This window comes from Caenorhabditis remanei, chromosome IV (assembly GCF_010183535.1).
Source record: "Caenorhabditis remanei strain PX506 chromosome IV, whole genome shotgun sequence".
Classification (NCBI taxonomy): domain Eukaryota; kingdom Metazoa; phylum Nematoda; class Chromadorea; order Rhabditida; family Rhabditidae; genus Caenorhabditis; species Caenorhabditis remanei.
Window position 1 is genome coordinate 3,107,287 of NC_071331.1, and position 21,121 is coordinate 3,128,407.

Here is a 21,121-nt window from a genome sequence, read left to right on the forward strand (position 1 = left end):
ACAAATTGGAAATTCCATTCAGTTTTCAGTAAAATTCCACACCACCGAGTCATGCCAGGGCGCACAGGGCGGCACTGCCTTACTATCAATTTCCACAGATGACGTCGTCACCAGCCCTTTCCACAAAAATTCACTGTTTCACATTCTAATTTTGGGATATCTGTTTTTCATCAATCACTTTTTTGTTCATTTTTTGTACCTTTCACGTTTTTTGAACTTGAATGACGAGATCCTGAAGAATATGGCGACGAAAACTTCTGACAAGAGTCTGAATCTACAGATGTTAGTCGCAGATGAAGGCCTAACTGAATTCAAAGCAGTGAGATTACAACCTTCCGAACACGCCGACAGTAATCATCAACTTGAAACGGGTCATTATTTTTTACATTGTTCTTGGCGGCCACAACTCTTTGATTGTTCAAAGTGTAGCGATTTCAATAGCAGAAAAGGAATCTACAGGGTTGAAATGGATAGTTTACGATTCATTTTTCAACAAAATGTTTTTCCCCCCGATGCTTCCGGAGGCGTTCAGTCTCATGAGACACCATGATCGTCCGTCCTCTCCACATAAATTCAGTGTTTCACATTGTTAATTTTTGGGCGAAACGTTTTTTGATTATCAATATAAGAGGCAAATATACATAGAACGGCCATGCCACTAATGCTACACCAGAATTAAGGAGATATGACACGAATACGAGAGAGGGAGTTAAGTAGAATTTGTAGAGCAAAACGGGGGAATATAATATAGCGGAAAAGAGTGGATGTGTAAAGTGATAATAGCAGTATGAATAAAAATCTTTCGAACACGCTGACAGTAATCATCAACTTGAAACAGGAACAATTTCTCTTCTGCGCATTGTTTCAGTGTTAGTTGGCTACACATTGGTAAGGTCCGCAACGAAAAGATTTAAACTTTTTCCGAGCCGCGTCGCATGCGCGTCCCGGGTGATATAGAAAGATACGACAAATAAACGTCAAATTTGAATTTGGCACCGTGCCAACCATAGTGTGACGGAGCGCGGACATACGCCTTCCATTGATGTGCACATCTCCTCTAAAAATGTGGCGTTTTTAATGCAAATATGGAGGCCACGTGGTCGAAATACTATAGGGCAAATCTGTTGGAGGCGGTCGGCCAGGAGAGGGAAACAAAAAAAAGCCGCTGTTTTTTTCAATGTTGCAAAACTTGGTCATTTTTGAACAAAATTTTGTTGGTTTTTTTTTGATATTTTGGTACCAATCTGACAACCGGGGTTAGACCCCCATTGGTGCCAAAACTTTTTGTTTTCTACGATTCAGATCCTTTTCGGAAAGGGGCAGTTCTGAGAAGAGACACTTGTAATCTAGAACAAATTCAAAATGTTTTTCGGTTCTGAAATCAATAAGTTATGCAAGACATAACGTTTATTGGTAGACTTTTTTGCCACTGAAATACAAAAACAACAAAAAAACATTTTTATCGGTGGAGTCGAACCCTGGTTGTCAGATTGGTACCAAAAAGTCAAAAGGATATCAAGTCATGTTTTCAGTTGATATTCTAAAAAGCCGCGGCCTCGGCCGACCACGATTTCTGACAGCCTTGCTATAGGGTAAATTGTTTCCCACAGAACCAAAGGCGCACAGTCTCATGGGCAATTCACTCATACATACGAATGACGTCATCATGGCCTCTCAACACCACGACCGCCCGTCGTCTCTATCTATCGCACGCTCTCTCACCGTCCATCTCTCCGTTCGACCCACCCTCCTCATTCACTCTTTGGCCCAGGTCAGTCGGTCACCCATTCATTTTTCTTCTTGTGCACTTCTCTCCCTATGGATCCGCTCGACAGCGTTATCAACGCCGTAGCATCCCAGGCACAACTGTTGGATAACCCTATCAACTCCGTAGCATCCCCGTTACAACTATCGGATAAAGTTATCAACTCCGTGGTATCCCCGGCGCAACTTTTGGATAACGTTATCGATTCCGTGGTATCCCCGAAACCACCCGTAGAAAAACCAGTACGGTATTGTCTGATCTGTGGCGACAAATCTTCTGGATGTCACTATGGAGTTTTGACCTGTGAAGGATGCAAGGTATTAATTTTTCTCTGATTTCGGAATATCAAAAACATAAAATTTCAGAAATTCTTCTGCCGTGCGTACGACAAGGAGTATCAATGCAGATACAAGACACCATGTGCGATCACCCCGAAAACTCGAAATGACTGTAAAGCGTGTCGACTCAAAAAGTGCAGAGAAGTGGGAATGCATAAACAGTCTCGTGAGTATTCTGGGAAAAAAGTTTTCTTCAAAAAAGAAATTTCAGAGCCTCCGAAACCAGCCAACACCCGCCCACAACCAATCGACACCATTCAACGTGAGCATTCTGGACAAGCCTTCAAAAACGTTTCCACAAAAAAAGAATTTTCAGAATCTCTGCTCCCAGCCATCAACAACGTATCTCTGCAACCAGCCAACAACCGTCAACAACCAATCGACACCATTCAACGTGAGTACTCTGGGCAAACCTTCAAAAAAAGTTTCCACAAAAAAATAAATTTCAGAACCTCTGGAACCAGCCATCAACGGCCAACAACCATTCAATCCCACTCAAAAGGAAAAGTTTGAATTCGCATGGGTATGCTGACTATAATATGCATGGTTTAGGAAAAAATTTGAATGAGAATTTCAGATCACCCAAAATATTCATCAATTCCATTTGCCAACATATGGCTATTCGAATGAGAGAATGATGATGATGACGATCAAGGATGTTGAACTGGTGAGTTATTGATTTTCGGCAGGAGGGGTACCTGGGAAGGTTAGGGAATAGGCCCTGTGGGAAAAAAGGATGAATAGAATCATGTGATAATAAATTGGAAAAATGGCAATGTTGAAACGGGAATATAATCAGATCGGTGACCCACGCAATTTTTCCAGTCTGCATGCGTTAAATTCGATGACAATTTATGAAAAAGAAAACGGCATGAAAATTGACGTTTTTTCCGGACGAGATTGACAAAAATGAAATAAATTGAGAACAATTTGAACAGAATTAGTACTTCCTCCAATTTTGAATCCGAATTTTGGTCATTGTGCAGTTTTTAATGAGCACAGGTTTATTATAATACTTCCATTTTCAAAAATTACTTAAAATTCGTTAAATATGTATATTTTTATCGGGTTATGCACACAGTAGACTTCTGCCGCTTTTCCCGTTGTGCTGACGCATTAAAAGTAGATTTTGGATTGATAGGGTTCCGTGATTGGATCGTAGCCTTAATTGAAAAAAGAAATTGTAGGAATGGTAGTACTGAGACGGTAACTTACAGAACCACATCCTGAGCTTCCGCAGGCTTATTTTAGCGGTATAGTTGCCTTCTGGTTCTCGAGATTCTTGATATCCCCGATCTACCTAACAGTGGTCTTGGATTTAACTACTTGGTTTATTTTATTCGTTAAATAGCGTAATCAGCAGATTTATTATTTAGATCTTTAACTCTACAACTTGATAGAGCAGCGAAACAGTATATCTTACTTTCAGTATTTCATAGAATCATAGTCACAGCTGCTACATGTAGTTGACTGTGTAGTTGAAATCCTTGGACTTGGCTGGCTTGACATGGTTTAGCTTGTCAATTATTTTTGGGATATAAAAATTCAAAAAAAATTCGACACGGTTAAGGCTGAAAATAAGCAGTCAGTAGTTATAACTCTCAAAATATTGGGAGAAGAGTTTCTAAACAAACAAATACTATCTAGATTTTGCGCTCCTCAATTTGACATACTAGTGAAACAGTATCTTAATACAAACAAAAGTATTTTTTTTCAGAAGACCAACACGGAAACTCTCCAACACTTTATCAACGAAATCGACTCCGACATCAAATCCTTCATCCCCTTCACCAGAAACGTTCCAATTCTCAACGACATATCCTCCGAAGACAAAATTATTCTCCTGAAGAGACACGCATTCTCCATTTATCTTGTTCGATCCGCACCAGCTTTCACTGACTGCGGATTCCTTCTCAAGAATGGTGGCATCATTGCCTGGGAAAAGTTCCACAAACTCTTCTACGGGGGGTTGGGAATCAAAATGAAGTCATTTGCGACTGCGATTGAATTGATGCATTTTAGCGAGGCGGAACTCGGAGTGTTCTTGATGCTTATCATGCTCCAACCGATTTTAATGAAAGACGTCGTGAAGACGGGATTCGATAATGTGTTTATGCTGATTGAAAATTACGCTCTGATCTCCAGAACCTTGTATTACAAATTGTCAACTCGAGATCAAGAAGATCGATTGTTTGACAGGATTCAGGGACTCCTCGAGCAGGTTAACACTATTAGTGAGTTCTATTACCACGACACGTGCCTTACAACCGCGCTCTGCCGAAACGCCAAGAAAATTGTGTGCGAAATTGAGAGACTCAGAGAAAAAGAGACATTTTTCAAGGGCATTTCGGTAGAGCGCAGTTTTAAGAAATGTGCGAAAAGAATACCAAATTCCAAGAAAAATGACTGATTTTTAAATTTTTTGTTCAGATAATCTCCACAATCAAACCCTTGATTTGATAAGAAAAAACCTCATCTGCTTTTCTGTTCCTCGCCTATTCTCTGAAATCTTCGGTGTCCCACGGACCGTATTGGATGAAGAAGTAGCCGAGCACGTAAGACGAATTAAAGAATCACAAGAATATTTGAAATCTCGTGGGTTATTGAATATTCTGTGACCCGAAATATTTGAAATTATTTTCATAAATTTGTGCTGAAATTTTTGAGAAGAGAATAAACTTTTGTTTGAATTATTAGTTATTTCAAATGATAATTCAGAAAGAAGATCACAAAATCTATGTGTACTACTAGAAACAGAAAAAATACAGTTTCATAACTTGCTTGTCTTCAAAAATTATGAAAGTTGCTAATTTGATATACATTATTGAAACAATAAGACTCAAAACAAAGCAAAATTCATCTGGGCGAAGTGTAAAACTAGAAGAATGAGGAGTAATTTTTCACAAATAGCGCACAAAAGTTGTTTCTGATTGGTTTACTATCCCGGTCCATTCCTCCTTACACTATTATGAATTCACGACATTGCGCCGCATGGCTTTAAAGGCGCATCTAATTTGTTTAAAATGGTCTCGAAGCGAAAAACATTATCTGCATTTATTTTTAGACCTGCAAAGCTCGAAAATACGGTATTTGATCTTTTTCAACTATGAGACCATTCCGCGAAATTTCTAATAAATTAGATGCGCCTTTAAAGCCATTTATAATACTACATGTACGAACCATAAATCTTATTTTTATAAGCTGGAATTTCATTATACCAGCATTCCTCTAGTGTCAACTCATTGCAATAAAACTATATTTATCCCAAAACATTCAGAATTATACTCTGTTGTATCTGATTCTTTTTCCACGATTCTTTATCGTATCCCAATATGACAGTGGATATTCAAAAACCGCTTGTGTTATAAAACAAACGTGAACCAGGAAATGTTCAGTGTCTTTCTAAACGGATACTGTTTCACTGCTCCCAAAAACTGTATTAGGTTAACTTGTTTTCAGTATTGACATCTCATTTGTTTTCATTAGTAGAAGTTGCAATTTTTCTGTTTCACCGATGAGAATAGTATGAGTGGAATTTACCGACTCTTCAAACACTTCTTTCCGTTTCTTTGTGGTTTTTTGTAAAATCTGAATGGTTCTCTATTGCGTTGGTTTATCATTGAACATTTCTACGTCAATTGTTTTGCTATCTGGATTTATAAATGGAATAAATGTTGCAATGGCATTTAAAAAAAACAGAAACAAGAAACGTAAATATAATTTTTCTATTTTTTCTATTCTACTGTTCTGTACAACTTATGTACTTTGAAAACAAACCTTAGGTCGATAATATGATACCGTGACTATCAAATGTCAATAGAATTTAGTTGACCAACTAGAAAAGAGTAGGAAAGAGAACTTACGGAACTATTAGGTTGATGCATAAGTTTCTTTCTTTTTTGAAGGCGTGACTTTGGCCCCCGGTCTCTAAGCGATGAGGTTGTTTTTCAACCCAAACTTTTTTGCATTTTTATAACCTCTTTAGTGGCTAACATATAATGTTTCAAGTTGGTGCCTAGACAGTCCGCTCGTGAAAACGATGGCTTTTTTGATAGCCAACCAAATGCCTATTTTGGAAAGTTTTTTGATTTTTGTCGCATTGGTATCGAAATGATAAGATCTTCATAAGAAATTGAACGCAATTTATAGAACACAATTTGATCTTGTTATCTCATTTTAGTTTTCAATCGGAATGTTAAAAACAAAAAAGTTACGATCAGACAATTGAAAACAAAGAGAAATCATGGTTCAGCTGGGTTCAAACAGATTACAGAAATATTTGAGAGAACATTTGTACCAAACTATTTGTAAAAGTTAGTAGGGAACATGAGTAAGTTATGCCATAAAAAAGTTTATGACAAAGCCATCAAATTAAATGATTAAACTTAGGTGATATGTTTGCAATGGTTTTTGCGCTTTTGAAAAATTTTGTGTACTAGACCTGGGTGAAGTCATGGTCTCTTCTCAACGCTCACAAACAAATCTGAATTATTTTGTAAAAAGTAATTAACAGTAGATACACTGTTCTGTAATTGTGCAAAAAATCTAGTGGATTGCTTTAGAGGTACGAGCAGAAGGCTTCATCAAACTCAAAAATCATGTGAAATTGATGAAGTTGACTTCGCGCTTCTTGCGAAAAAAGACAGATGGCGTGAACATCTGAAACAAAGTAAATTTAGAAACGTCAATGTCTAATTTACTCAATAATAAACATTTCCATCAATTAACCTTACTAACGTTAAAGAAAAATCGAAAATACTCGCACATCCCTAAATTGCTGATCTTCACCTTTCTTCAGAGGCGGGAACTGAACTATCGTTGCTCAGTTGGAATGTCTTTATTTGCTTTTTACAGTAGCGAGCATAGGTGAGGGCAGATTCATATTTTCATGTGTATCTCTGCTGAATCGTGTCCGTTTTGCATAATCTTTTTTTTGACAGATAGCTGAAACATTCAGTAATAAGAAAAAAAGTTTTTTGAAAAAGTTAACATTTTAAATTTTATCGATAATCGATTTTTCCTGACCGTGATTTGAAAATTCGAAAAAAAACTTTTTATTTTTCTCTTGGAGTTATTGAGTTTTTAATGTCAAAATGATGGAAAATGCTCAGATAAACAAAAAATCATGTTGAATTAGTTTCTTAGTTCCTGAGCATCGTGCTAGAGCTCCAGAAGTCAAAAGTGGCGTCCTCGGGAAAACCTTCATAACTCATCAAGAAGTTATCCAAATTAGCCAAAACATGTACCAAAAAACGTGTTTTGAGTTCTTCTACAAACCAACATTAAAAAATCAAGATTTTAGAAAAAATAATTTTTCAAATTTTTTCACTCAAAATTTTTTGATTCCAATTTTTTCCTGGATTTCCGATATTTTCTGGCTATAAAACGAACATACGTTTCAAATACTGCATGCAAAGTGCTTTATCACAAATAATAAAACACATGTTTGTGTTTTTTGTTCGTTTTATAGCCAGAAAGTATCGGAAATCCAGGAAAAAATTGGAATGAAAAAATTTTGAGTGAAAAAATTTGAAAAATTATTTTTTCTAAAATCTTGATTTTTTAATGTTGGTTTGTAGAAGAACTCAAAACACGTTTTTTGGTACATGTTTTGGCTAATTTGGATAACTTCTTGATGAGTTATGAAGGTTTTCCCGAGGACGCCACTTTTGACTTCTGGAGCTCTAGCACGATGCTCAGGAACTAAGAAACTAATTCAACATGATTTTTTGTTTATTTGAACATGTTCCATCATTTTGACATTAAAAACTCAATAACTCCAAGAGAAAAATAAAAAGTTTTTTTTCGAATTTTCAAATCACGGTCAGGAAAAATCGATTATCGATAAAATTTAAAATGTTAACTTTTTCAAAAAACTTTTTTTTCTTATTACTGAATGTTTCAGCTATCTGTCAAAAAAAAGATTATGCAAAACGGACACGATTCAGCAGAGATACACATGAAAATATGAATCTGCCCTCACCTATGCTCGCTACTGTATACATAACTTTTCTCGCTTGTTTCAATTTTAAAAAACTCACCCTTTCTTGTCAACATTTTCTAGGAAAAAAATGGAGACGAAGAATGGTACCAAAAAAGGGTTCCTTATGTGTTTTGACGTGTTTACGGTTGAGATTAAGCAGATGGCAGACGTCAAGCCACAAGTATAATCACAATGAGTTATAGGTACTAACCAACTATTATTCTCATTATGGGAATTAATAGTCCTCTAGAAATTTCAGTCCAAAAGTTACCCAAAAAAAGAAAGAAACTTATGCACCAGCCTGATAACAGTGGTCTTGGATTTAACTACTTGGTTTATTTTATTCGTCAACAAACGTAATCAGAGGATTTATTATTTAGAGCTTGAACTCTACAACTTGATAGAGCAGCGAAACAGTATATCTTACATTTTCGTAGAATCATAGTTACAACTTTTGTGCATGTCTAGTGGTTCAGCAGCCTTATGGTTTATTGTGTAATTGAAATCCTCGTCACCATGGACTTGAGTGTCTCGACATGGTTGAGCTTGTTAATCAGAGTTGCATGGAATTCCGACTTCCGGCTTCCGGATAAGGAAAGTAACTTCCGACTTCCGTCTAGAACTGTGGAACGTAGGATTTACACTAAATAACATGCTGAAGTGTTATCTGACAATGTACTCTTTTTTTTTTCAGAAGACCAACACGGAAACTCTCCAACACTTTATCAACGAAATCGACTCCGACATCAAATCCTTCATCCCCTTCACCAGAAACGTTCCACTTCTCAACGACATATCCTCCGAAGACAAAATAATTCTCCTGAAGAGACACGCATTCTCCATTTATCTTGTTCGATCCGCACCAGCTTTCACTGACTGCGGATTCCTTCTCAAGAATGGTGGCATCATTGCCTGGGAGAAGTTCCACAAACTCTTCTACGGGGGGTTGGGCATAAAAATGAAGTCATTTGCGACTGCGATTGAATTGATGCATTTTAGCGAGGCGGAACTCGGAGTGTTCTTGATGCTTATCATGCTCCAACCGATTTTAATGAAAGACGTCGTGAAGACGGGATTCGATAATGTGTTTATGCTGATTGAAAATTACGCTCTGATCTCCAGAACCTTGTATTACAAATTGTCAACGCGAGATCAAGAAGAACGATTGTTCGATAGGATTCAGGGACTCCTTGAGCAGGTTAACACTATTAGTGAGTTCTATTACCACGACACGTGCCTTACAACCGCGCTCTACCGAAACGCCAAGAAAATTGTGTGCGAAATTGAGAGACTCAGAGAAAAAGAGACATTTTTCAAGGGCATTTCGGTAGAGCGCAGTTTTAAGAAATGTGCGAAAAGAATACCAAATTCCAAGAAAAATGACTGATTTTTAAATTTTTTGTTTAGATAATCTCCACAATCAAACTCTTGATTTGATTAAAAACAACCTCATCTGCTTTTCTGTTCCTCGCCTATTCTCTGAAATCTTCGGTGTCCCACGGACCGTATTGGATGAAGAAGTAGCCGAGCACGTAAGACGAATTAAAGAATCACAAGAATATTTGAAATCTCGTGGGTTATTGAATATTCTGTGACCCGAAATATTCATACTTGTCACGGGCCGGGCCGGGCCGGGCCGAAATCAGGAAAAATCTCGGCCCGGCCCGGCCCGGCCCGGCCCGGCCCGTGGCCCGGCCCGGCCCGGCCCGCTCGGCCCGTTTTGAAACATTTTTTCAAAACATTTTGAGTTTTTGAACTTTTTTGGAAATTTTTTGAAATTTTTTGAAAAAAGTATAGTTTTCAAATAAACATTTAAAATTGAATCAAAATGTGAATATGTAATGATAATTTAAGCATTTTTACTGTTTTTTTTCGAAAAATTTCAAAAAAAAATTGGTATAAATGGGTACCCATTTTTGAATCCGGGCCGTCGGGCCGGGCCGGGCCGAGAGAAATTTCGGCCCGGCCCGATTTTTGACAAGTATGGAAATATTTGAAATTATTTTCATAAATTTGTGCTGAAATTTTTGAGAAGATAATAAACTTTTGTTTGAATTATTTTAGATTGTTAATTCAGAAAGAAGATCACAAAATCTATGTGTACTACTAGAAACAGAAAAGAATACAGTTTCATAACTTGCTTGTCTTCAAAAATTATGGAACCTTACTATTGGGTCGACAATATAGGAACATTTTTTGACCGACCTGACCGACCCCCGACCGACCGATCGCCGACCTACGCAATTTTTTTTGTCGGCATGCGCTATATTCGACGACAATTTTTGAAAAAGAAATCGGCTGAAAACTGACATTTTTCCGGACGAGATTGACAAAAAATGGAATAAATTTGGAATAATTTGAACAGAATAAGCGCTTCCAACAATTTTTGATACCAATTTTCGGTCATAGTGAAGTTTTCAATGAGCACGGACCTTTTGTTCCGATCACTCGAAATTCATCAAATGTTTCATAATGAATCATGTTTTTACATAATTGTATTAAAACTTTTCACAAATTGAATTTCGAAAAATTCTGAAATTTGTGAAAAAAATAAATGCATTTAAACTCCCGCCGATAAATACGCAAACACTTCACGCACAAATGCGGACATCGGTCGGCTCGGTTGGTCGGCAGTTGGTCGGCGGTCTTACCGAAGCCGACTGGACCGAATGGAAGCTTTCTAGCAAGATGAATAAGAAAAATTGAAAAGTTATTAAAAATGAATTTCCTGAAACCGTAAGTTTATTTATTGTAATTGCGATACATCACTCATTTTGGAACAGTCAAAATGAAAATAGGCATTTTACTTTATTTGAACGCTTATTATGCCAAAAACTACCGCAGTACACAGTCTCCCAGACTCCGAGTAAGAACTGCAAGAAAATTTTTGATCTACCCTCATGAAACGAAAAATTTGAGAAATTAGCAGGTCTAAAACGTTATTACTTTAATTACGTTTTGCGTAAAGCTCAAGGTCAGAAGTAAGAACATTTCAGTTTTAGAATTATTCTGAGAGCATTATCCACCCATTCAATCCAAAAAATCCTGGTTTCAGATATTATTTCAAGTCGAAAAGGCAATTTTTCATTTTGATTTCGGAAAAATCTACGGGATTTGTTCATTTCTCAACATTATCCAACGAATGATAGATTTTTCCGAAATCAATTGAAAAATAGCCTTTTCGACCTGAAATAATATCTGAAACCAGGATTTTTTGGATTGAATGGGTGGATAATGCTCTCAGAATAATTCTAAAACTGAAATGTTCTTACTTCTGACCTTGAGCTTTACGCTAAAAATTAAAGTAATAACGTTTTAGACCTGCTAATTTCTCAAATTTTTCGTTTCATGAGGGTAGATCAAAAATTTCCTTGCAGTTCTTACTCTGAGTCTGGGAGACTGTGCAGTATTTAAAACATATATAATCTTGGGTTAATGAAATTGCAAAGTTTGTGTATATATTATTCAATACGCCGATTAAATTTTCTGAAAACAAAATAGATTTTTGTTGTAGATATCAAACAGGTTTTTTTGATCGGCACAGAAAAATCGGATAGAGTCGGCAGCCCGGTCCCCAGCAGCTGGAAACTCACATAATCTGTTTTTTTTAAATTCAAAATTGTTGTACTTGAAAACAACATGCTGAATACTATCCCAATATTTCAGATGTAGTATTCACTAGGTTTCTGAAACAGTAACTTTATTTCAACTATTTGAGAGCACGTCCCAGTGAGCAGTTAAAAATGAAGACTCCTTAGCCAGACTTGAAATTTTACAGTTTCACTTAGAAAGTGTAACAACATGATGTCCATTTTCGCTAATTTCACCTGTGTCATTGATTCTGAAATTAAAAAGTAAATGGACCTAATGCTGAGAAACCGCTGAGTTTAACGATTGAATGAAGTCAGTTTTTTGGAAGGTTGTGATTTGAGATGTTTCGGATTTTTCACCAATTCGCATAATAATAAACAGCTGCCAAAAAGAATTATAGCAATTCTGAAACTGAGATTTTGGGTATACTTTTAAGACAGTTGCTCAAAAGATTCTATACGATCTCGTTAACCTTATTCAAACGAAGAGATTAGGTGCAGGTAAGTACATATGGTCTCGGTGCAACACGATTTATGTTTATTTGGATGATTAATGATGAGCGAAGATGTATGTACCTAACTGAAAATTAAAAACGAGTATTGAAAAAAAATTGTGTTGCATAAATTAGTTATAAGAATTAAGAATGATGTTCTGATGTTCCACGGATTTTAAAGCTTTATTTCCAGAAACAAACTTGATTTGAGTGGTCATGAAAGGATTTAATAACCGTGTCAACTTGAACCACAAAATTGAAATCACGATAAAATCAGTTTTTGAAATGAATGAAGTTACCAGAGGGCCCTTGAAAAGTTGCTGATAGTTAAACTAGTAATTTCCTGTTTCGAGATTGTTATTCAAAAGTTTCTAACATTTACAGAGATTAAATCTGTGAGAATAGAAGATAGAACAGTTTTCAATTTACGAAATTTGAAAAAATTTCAGTTTCAAAATATTTATTTTTGAAGTATTAGTTTTTCAAAATTATTGTAGTAATTCTGTCTTTCGAGGTAATTATTAAAAAGTTTCTAACATCTACAGAGATTATGTGAAAATTCTGTTAGAAAAGACGATAGAACAGTTTTGAATTCCCGAAGTGTGAAGAAATTTCAGTTTCAATATTTTTTTCGAGTTATTAGCTTTTCAAAAAAATAAATCTTTGCAGAAACTATGAGTTAAAAATGTATAAGTTTCAAAGATTTTTTGAAACAGAAATAGTATACTGGGAGTGGATGTTGGGTCAAATGACAGTCATAACACTTGAAAAAGAAATTCAAACTTTATTATTTATTTGTTTTTATTAGACAACATCCAAGTTTCTGTTTCTACTTGTAACCATTTCTGTTCCCAGATATCGATCTTTCAGTGATCTCTTCAAAGGTAGATGAGTCCTGTTTGTTCAAAATTTATTGTGTTTTGGATTTTTAATAGTTGGACAGCATTAGCAACATGAACGATAGGTGACAACAACTTTAGATTCCATTAATTGCTCAAATCCAACAACCCCAAATGGAAGTCAAATTTAGTTTTAGTGGGCTCGAATAGTTAAGCAGTGTGAGCAGAAAATTTTAAATGCATCTATGAAAGGATAATTAGAATGTTTTATTTCAAAAACCAATAAACGACGTCTTTCCATAGCATTACTCTTTACTCTATTTTAGGTTTTTTGTTCACATGATGCAACGGGAGAACCGTGAGAAGTAAGTGAAATGACAAGTTACATTTTCTTTTTTTCTTCAACAAACAAATTTCCAGACAACTCGAACTCCTCTCCATGAAGACCAGATATCAGAAGAATCTGGAGAGAGTCGTCAGAAGCCTGCGGGCTGAGAAGCGAGTGAGCGAGCAGTTGAAGAAGAGATTCGACGATGCGAACAAATTGATCAAGTCTCTCAGCGAGGTCAACGTGAAACAAGAGATACCTGAGCCAGACACGCCGAGAGTTCTTAGGGAGATTAAAGAGGAAATGGAGGAGCAAGAAGCTGAGGATCAGGATTCCGAACTGGAAAAGCAGTCCTTTCCAATCAAGAAAAGCCCAGAAACAGTTGCAATTCACTGGATGAAGATAGAAAACAAACGATTGACGCAGGAATTGAGACTTCAGAAGTCGAGATCTAAAGCAGAGCCAAAGAAGAAATCGGTGGAATTCAAACCAAAGAAATTGAGATCAAAGAAGAAAAAATATCAAAAAAGAAGGAATGGAAGAGGTGGAGGGATTGGAAAATCGCATTTTTTGGTTGATATTTAGGATGATTTGGATATATTTATTTTTGACCGTTTTATAATTGTATTAAATTTTATATGCCTTGATGTAATAAAATAATAAATATTCGCATGGAGAAATCGGCAAATTTGAAAACCGGCAATACGACTAAACCACTGAAGCTCGGTAGTCAAATTTTACTGTTTTATTCATACAGTAGAACCAATTTTTTAATGCTTATCAATGCTATCAATATAATAAATAAAGAAATTACCAACAAAACAGGGCGGCTACATTCGATCCCAGTCACATATAAAAAGGACGAACTCTCTATCAAACTGCACGTTACGTATCCACACTTGATATACATATACTATGTATCTGAAAATCATTATATTGAACAAAAATCATTGAATAGTCAAGGATAGACATAATTATAGTTTATGTAGAGCGTCGGTTTCTACCTATAGGAAAACCAAAGAATAATCAATTATAAGAGTTCGCTAGTTCAATTCTTCGGAGGTCACGTCACTGCCAGCGTGGACGGTCATGCGCCTTTCCAACAAAAATGTATCTGATTTCCAAATAAAAATGTTCATTGTTAACGGTGTCACAAGTACATGAAATGCATAAGTGCAGCTAGTGAAACAGGATAAACTCAATGGAACCTGTCAAGAACCTCTGTTCAACTTCAGCAAATTGAAATAAACTTGCGGGTTAATATTTTGAAACCAAAAAAAAAGCACAATTCTTTAGAAAATTTTTAAACAATTTTTTTTTATTTTTTGGTCCAAACAGTTCTTTTTATTTACTAACAAACACATTCTCATCAAGTTTATCGCTGTTTTAAATGAACCCTTACCAAATTTTAATAAAAACTGTCACGTCGTCTGCTTCCAGTTGACCTGTTTTCTGATATGTTGTTCTGCATCAGGATCTATAGTGAGTGTAGATAGTTGGATTTCACATTTCCCAATTGCTGCTTGATGTTTTCATTTTCATAGAAGTAATTTTAAAATTTTGATAAATAATTTTTAGGAATTGGACAGCCATAACAACTTAAATGTAAAACCATATTCAGTTTCATGAATGTTATGTAACAGAACAAAATGCAATTATTTCTGTTTTGTGATTATTTCTATAAAACTATTTGGTTTGGAGTGTTTATGTTGAGAAAATCTCAACGCGTATTCAACTTCAACATCTTTAAGTTAGTGACAATGCCAATACTTCGACTTACTAGCAATAGGGTGTTACGATTCATTTTATTGAAAACAGTCATGTTTTGAATTTTCGCGATTAAATTCATTTTATGAGATTGAATTATTCGAATAGCGTTATCCTCAACTGGAAGGAAAACTCATTTTTAAAATGTTACCAATGAAAAAAATTTTCCAAACGCGACAATTAGCAACAATCGATACATCTAATATCTTTTTTTGCTGTGTATTACATCTTCAACTAGATTTATAGAGGTTTCTAACAATTTATCGGTCTTCTGATTTTTCAATTCGAACTTCTGTTTCAAATCTATCTCTAATTCTTATTTGGTTTTAGTTGAACACTTTCCATAATGTATATAGCGATTCACGTTCTCGATCAGTATATTTTTCCCTTTTCGGAAAATGATCAAGAGACACGTTTTTATTGTTTTGTTAATTGTTTCACACTAGCTCCAAGGGTACAACGAAATAGGGTACAACGAGGAAAAAGTTACTCTTAGGGTACCATGACTCAGAGGGTACTATACTTTTAGGGTCGGTGTATGGCATAAAGTTCTCAGAATACCCAGGGTGAAAACATATTTAAAAAATCAGCCATAACGGATCAGTTAGGCTGAAACGTAACATGACCTGGTGGCTTGTGCTCGAGCCAGTCAGATAATACCTCTTAAATAATCAAACTCGATTGTTATTTTTGTGAAATTTATGAATTTTGGATCAACGTTTCACAGCGGGACTATTATTCTGTGGAACATCATACATTTTTAATAATGCAACTTTACAAAGTTCAGTTGTGATCAAAAACTTTGTTGTACCCTTTGAGTATTCAGCTCGTTTACCCTTTCAGTCAACAATCTGTTGTACCTTAAGAGCAACTTTCTAGTTGTACCCTAAAAGTATAGTACCCTCTGAGTCATGGTACCCTAAGAGTCATTGTACCCTCAATCCGTTGTACCCTTGGAGTATGGGCCATTTCCCTCTGTTTTTTGCGAATTTTATGAACTTTTTCTTGGAGTTTAAAAATTTTTGCAAAAAAAAAAAAACCTACTTCCGACTTTCAACTTCCAACTTGCGGCATCCGGGCTTCTTTTCTCTTCCGACTTCCGACTTCCTTTTTTTTAAATTTTGCTTCCGACTTCCGTTTTCGGATTTTCACTTCCGACTTCCGTTTTAGAAAAAATCACTCCCGACGCACAACTCAGGTCTTGATATGTCTATAAGAACTCACTTAATTTATACTGTTTCTCATTGGTTTCTAACTATTTTCTTTAATTCATTGGACAATAAACTGAGTATAGAACTTGGCTGAAAAAATTTGATAAAACATTATTGAGTTTCAAGTGGCAGTTACTGATGTCAGTAGACACCAGCAGAGCTGGCGCGGCTTCGCCGCGTTTTTCTCACGCTTTTCGATATTTAGATATTTGACCGAAAATTTTTTCGGAAGTGTCTAGGAAGTTCTGGAAAAATCTAGAACGTTCCGAATTTTCTGGAAACTTTTGGAATTTTCTGGAAGTTTCTAGAAGGATCTGGAAAAGTTTGATATTTTTCTGGAAGTGTATAAATTTCTAAAACTATCTGGAAGTTTCCAAATCTATTTTTCTAGATGTTTCTGGAACATTCTGGAAACTTTTGGGAATTTCTGGATCTTGTGGCCAAACTGGCTTAAAATTTTTGGAGTACTGTCTTAAGGTGCCCAGGGTGTCACTACCAAAGTATGGGCCCCGTATTTTAAGTTTGAACCTGCTTTTCCAATTTTTGGGTTACTGTAGCTACAGTACCCCTTTAGGGCTATGGCAGTAGAAAATCTGCAGAGTGTCCCAAGGAAAAGCACGGGACTACAGAGTTAACAAATTTATCAACGTACTCGATCAGTGGGGATCTGAACTTTCCAAGATATTCAGGTTTGACTGTAAATGTTCAAAACTCTGTAACTACCGTAATCCTACAGTAACCGGCCCAATTTTTTTTGGGTGTCATACTAAGGGGTCAAGGTTGTTACCACCCCAGTCGGGTCTCCCCTCGTTCTGTTTGGAACACTTTTTCATTTTTTTGGTTACGGTAGCTACAGTAATCCTACAGTAATCCGACACCCGGGGTCCAAAAAATTGAAGCGCTCGGAGGTTCATGGTTATACCCCCAAACATCTTTTGAAACGGTTCAGAGAGAAAAAAGTTATTCAGGGAGAAGCGTCGGACGGACAGACAGAACTATTCCATTAGTAGGAAGAAGATTATGAATAATTGCATTTCTTGTCCCCTTAATTCATATCTCCTTGTAACCGAAATATTTAAACTTTGCTCCAATCATAATACACTTATTTTTAGGCTAACCGTGTTATGAAACAATTCTCCTTATTTTATTCCCCTTGGTTTTTGTGTTGTTATGCACCTGCCCAACATCGTCAACATTTCAGTTTTAAACTGAATCATTCCAGCTGCAAAATTGGTCGATTTTTGAGCATAGAAGTGAGAAGACTAACCAGTTATTAAGGGTTGCACCTGCTTTCAAGTAAGAGAATTTGTGATTTATTCTGTTCATCTACTCGACTTCAAACTTCAGTTCCATGTCTTCCAACTCAACTTTTTGGCCGAATACTATACATTTCAATGAGACTTATATGAATTACCGTATCCAATGGAACGGCTGGCCTCAAATATGTGCAGTCCTCCCATGGATTTACATACTTCCAAGTTTCCACGTCATCTGTAAGATATTCTCAGTCTACCTATCGGCTAACTGGACCAGACCAGAGCCCGGATTGAATCAACATGTGTTTCTAGTGATTTCGTTATCACAACTCACTGTTTTCATTTTTTTCTTATTCGATTGGTTTATGGTTCGACTTCCGTCTACCGGGTTGTTCACTTCATGGTGTGCTTCAACTGAGCCGAATCATTTTTTAAAATTTATATTCATGATGGCGTATTACACAAATTATTGTGCAATGATTTTTCCGTTTTTGATGCCTGTGGTGAGGTTGGTGGTCGTATCGTTTCCAAGGAATCATTTTAAGGTGAGATGACCCATCCTGGAGGGGGGAAGACCTGGAATAATAGGTACATAGATCTATATTGGCACTGTTGGACCAAAATTGTTTCTACATATAACATAAATTTTCGGTTTCATTGAAATAACTTATGTGCTTGAAGTTTTCTAAAAGTGATTCGAACTACAGTTTCAATTCGGTCCAGTCAGGTTTGGTCCTACCGCCGACCGACCGAGCCGACCAAGGTCCGCATTTTGTGCTTGAAAAGTTTTTATTTATCGACGGAAGTTTTTTTTCCAAAAATTTAAGAATTTTCCGAAATTCAATTTGGGTCTAAGCGAATTATTAACATTCAAAAATTAACTAAAAGTACATATCAGACTTTTTGAAACAGAACATTTATGACTTCATGGGATTTTTCAAAAAAAAAAAAACCAGGGATTCCGATTGTTACCAATGTAGATGAGTGATACATTAGACTAATTGTAAGACTGCTTTTGCAACAAGAATTTTCGGTTTTATTTAATAAATTTATGTTCATAAATCCATTGTTTTCAGTTACATTTTTGTTGGGGCTCTAACTTTCGCTGTTCCAGTTTGTAACAGTTCTATTGTTGCTTGTTCTATATTGTCACAGTTCTATTTTTTCCGAGTTCATAAGTCAAGTACCCATAATGACAAATTATTAATATTCGAAATATTAACTAGAATTATAAGCCTTTTTTGAAACAGAAAACTTAAGGCTTGTTGGCATTTTTGAATTAAAAATCAGAATTTTTGATTGTTATCAATGTGATAGTTCAGACCAACATTGTTTTTGCAACAAGAATTATCGGTTTCATTTAATAAATTTAAGTTTATGAAATTTTCCACAACCAATTTTTTTTTAAAGAAAGTAAGTGTTCCAGCAGAGTCAGGTTCGGAAGCATTGAGGATTCCATTTTCGGTCCTATGGGTGGTGTCCCTAACCCGAATCACAACTGGCACTAATTAGAACCGACTAAAAGATTTACGGTTCTGATTCGTATTAGTTCTGATCCGGGTAGTTTTGATTAGGGACAGCATCGTGAAATGAACTCGTTCGAAATGCAGTTTTTCGGATTTAATTAAAATGATATGGAAAATCGCACACATTGAAACATTTTAGTGACTTAGAGTATATTTCCTCTTTGTAACAGAAAAAAATATCGGTCCTCTTTTTCCCGTCTAACTGTTTCAGCTCTTTCCTTTTTCAGTTTATTAACATACTAAAACTGTATTCTAAATCGTTTCAAATTTTTTACTTTTTCAAAATACCCATGAACTGATCACAAATCCTGCATAACATTATCTCGAAGTTCTATATTCAATTTACAGATAAACTCAATTCTCCTGCGCGTCAGTGTGCCTCTCATCTGGCTCTACCCCCTCTGTTTCACTTTTTTCCTTATTCCTGCCGTTGGTGTTTGTCGTCAAATTAGTAGTCCATATCCGTTGGGTGCTATCCATATTTATTATGCAAATGCTGCGTTTGGGGTAAGATTTTACATGAAGAAGAAAACATTTTAAAATTTATCTCCAAGTATTTTGTAATCTCGTTGAAACCGTTGATTTCTGATAACTGTGATCATAGAAAGTGCTTCAAAATCCAGTAATTTTTTGAAGAAAAGTTTTAATTACCACTTTTATAAAATTTTGAACATGAAAACTCGAAGAACAAATTGAGTCATTGCGCGCCAAAGACACCCCAGACCCCAGATTTTCTATATTTCCAGCACAGAAATTCATATTTCTACCTCTACAACACTATTGCATGGCTCACACTTGCTATTCTGGCCAATATTCTTTTATTCCTGAAAGTTGCAAAGGCCAGAGCGCAACTCATCAGTTTCCAAAAAAGTGCAGTGTCTTACAAAGCGGAATTATCGATTACAATTACTACTGTAGTTATGATACTTTTCTATGTTATCAATGGAGGTTTTATAGTGAGTTTGATACTTGATAACAGAAGTTTTTTGATTTAAATTTTCATTTCCAGATAATGTATGTCCTGTACTATGGTACAAGTTCTTATTTCTCGTTTTTGGTTATTGTGAAAGCGTTTGCAAACGACGCTCAGACTTGTGTTGTCCCGTGGATATTCTATTTGACTCATCCGGTATTCAAGAAGAAAGCAATCAGTGGCGACTTGGTATTTTCTACGAGTTCATTCAAGAGAAGGATTAATAATAGTTGATGTTTTTAAATTTGTTTTGTGAATAACAATGAATGTAAAATCAGAGGATATTCCTCACTTTTTTAAACAGAAAAAAATTGTTTTTTTTTTACATTGAACACTGTCATATTCAATCTCTGAAACTGTACCAGTTTCGATAAACTTTTCGTTTACTACACTATTAATACGTGTAATTGAAATAAATAGAAATAATTTTACAAGATAGTGCTGAAATAATTTTCAGAGTTTGTACCGTTCGTTGAGATGAATTTTCCAGTATGCGCACTGTTGAACTATATTTCTATTTTTACTATATATTTTTTTCCATAATGGTGAACTGCTAGGTTCGATGCTGTTCAAATCTATTATTAAGTTCAAAATGTTATTGTTTAGCTAGTGCTGCGCCTCAAATATATCGAAATTCAGAAACAAATTTGATTATTTTATGTGTTTTTCTACATTTTTTTCACTGTTTTAACATTTTTTCTTCTTGAATACAGTTTTCGTTTGAAGCAATAAGTCTTCTTGTTTTGATGATTCACTCAATTTTTCTCCGTGTCGGTCTATCTCAAAACTGTGAAAATAATATTAATTCGAAAATAAAGAAGAATTCTCAACGCAATCGTTTCACTACATCGAACACTCTCATATTCAATATCTGAAACCGTGACTGTTTCAGTGAATTTATATTACTTACTATCTTTTTGTTTCCACAGTAATTTTTTAACAACAATACATTGAAAAACGGATAAGCTGATAGCTGATTTGAAAACAAAATTAACATCCCTGAAAAATCTTGAAAAAAAAAACGAAAAATTCTCAGACAGGTTTGAACAGA

The 21,121-nt window shown here is 35.6% G+C and overlaps 3 protein-coding genes across 3 annotated transcripts; all 3 read left to right on the forward strand.

Moving 5' to 3' along the window:
- Window positions 1–1,818: 1,818 nt before the first annotated feature.
- Window positions 1,819–9,681, forward strand: GCK72_012298 (uncharacterized protein; the record flags this gene model as incomplete). The annotated part of the gene is made up of 9 exons (XM_053728995.1): window positions 1,819–2,082; window positions 2,131–2,269; window positions 2,315–2,497; window positions 2,553–2,626; window positions 2,681–2,770; window positions 3,821–4,337; window positions 4,534–4,658; window positions 8,781–9,297; window positions 9,494–9,681. The coding sequence occupies 9 exons, from the start codon at window positions 1,819–1,821 to the stop codon at window positions 9,679–9,681; spliced, it is 2,097 nt and encodes a 698-aa protein (XP_053583767.1).
- Window positions 9,682–13,448: 3,767 nt separating this feature from the next.
- On the forward strand, window positions 13,449–13,922 carry GCK72_012299 (uncharacterized protein; the record flags this gene model as incomplete). Its single annotated transcript, XM_053728996.1, has 1 exon — window positions 13,449–13,922. The coding sequence occupies one exon, from the start codon at window positions 13,449–13,451 to the stop codon at window positions 13,920–13,922; it is 474 nt and encodes a 157-aa protein (XP_053583768.1).
- Window positions 13,923–18,065: 4,143 nt separating this feature from the next.
- On the forward strand, window positions 18,066–20,304 carry GCK72_012300 (uncharacterized protein; the record flags this gene model as incomplete). Its single annotated transcript, XM_053728997.1, has 4 exons — window positions 18,066–18,116; window positions 19,446–19,604; window positions 19,844–20,053; window positions 20,107–20,304. The coding sequence occupies 4 exons, from the start codon at window positions 18,066–18,068 to the stop codon at window positions 20,302–20,304; spliced, it is 618 nt and encodes a 205-aa protein (XP_053583769.1).
- Between the last annotated feature and the right edge of the window lie 817 nt (window positions 20,305–21,121).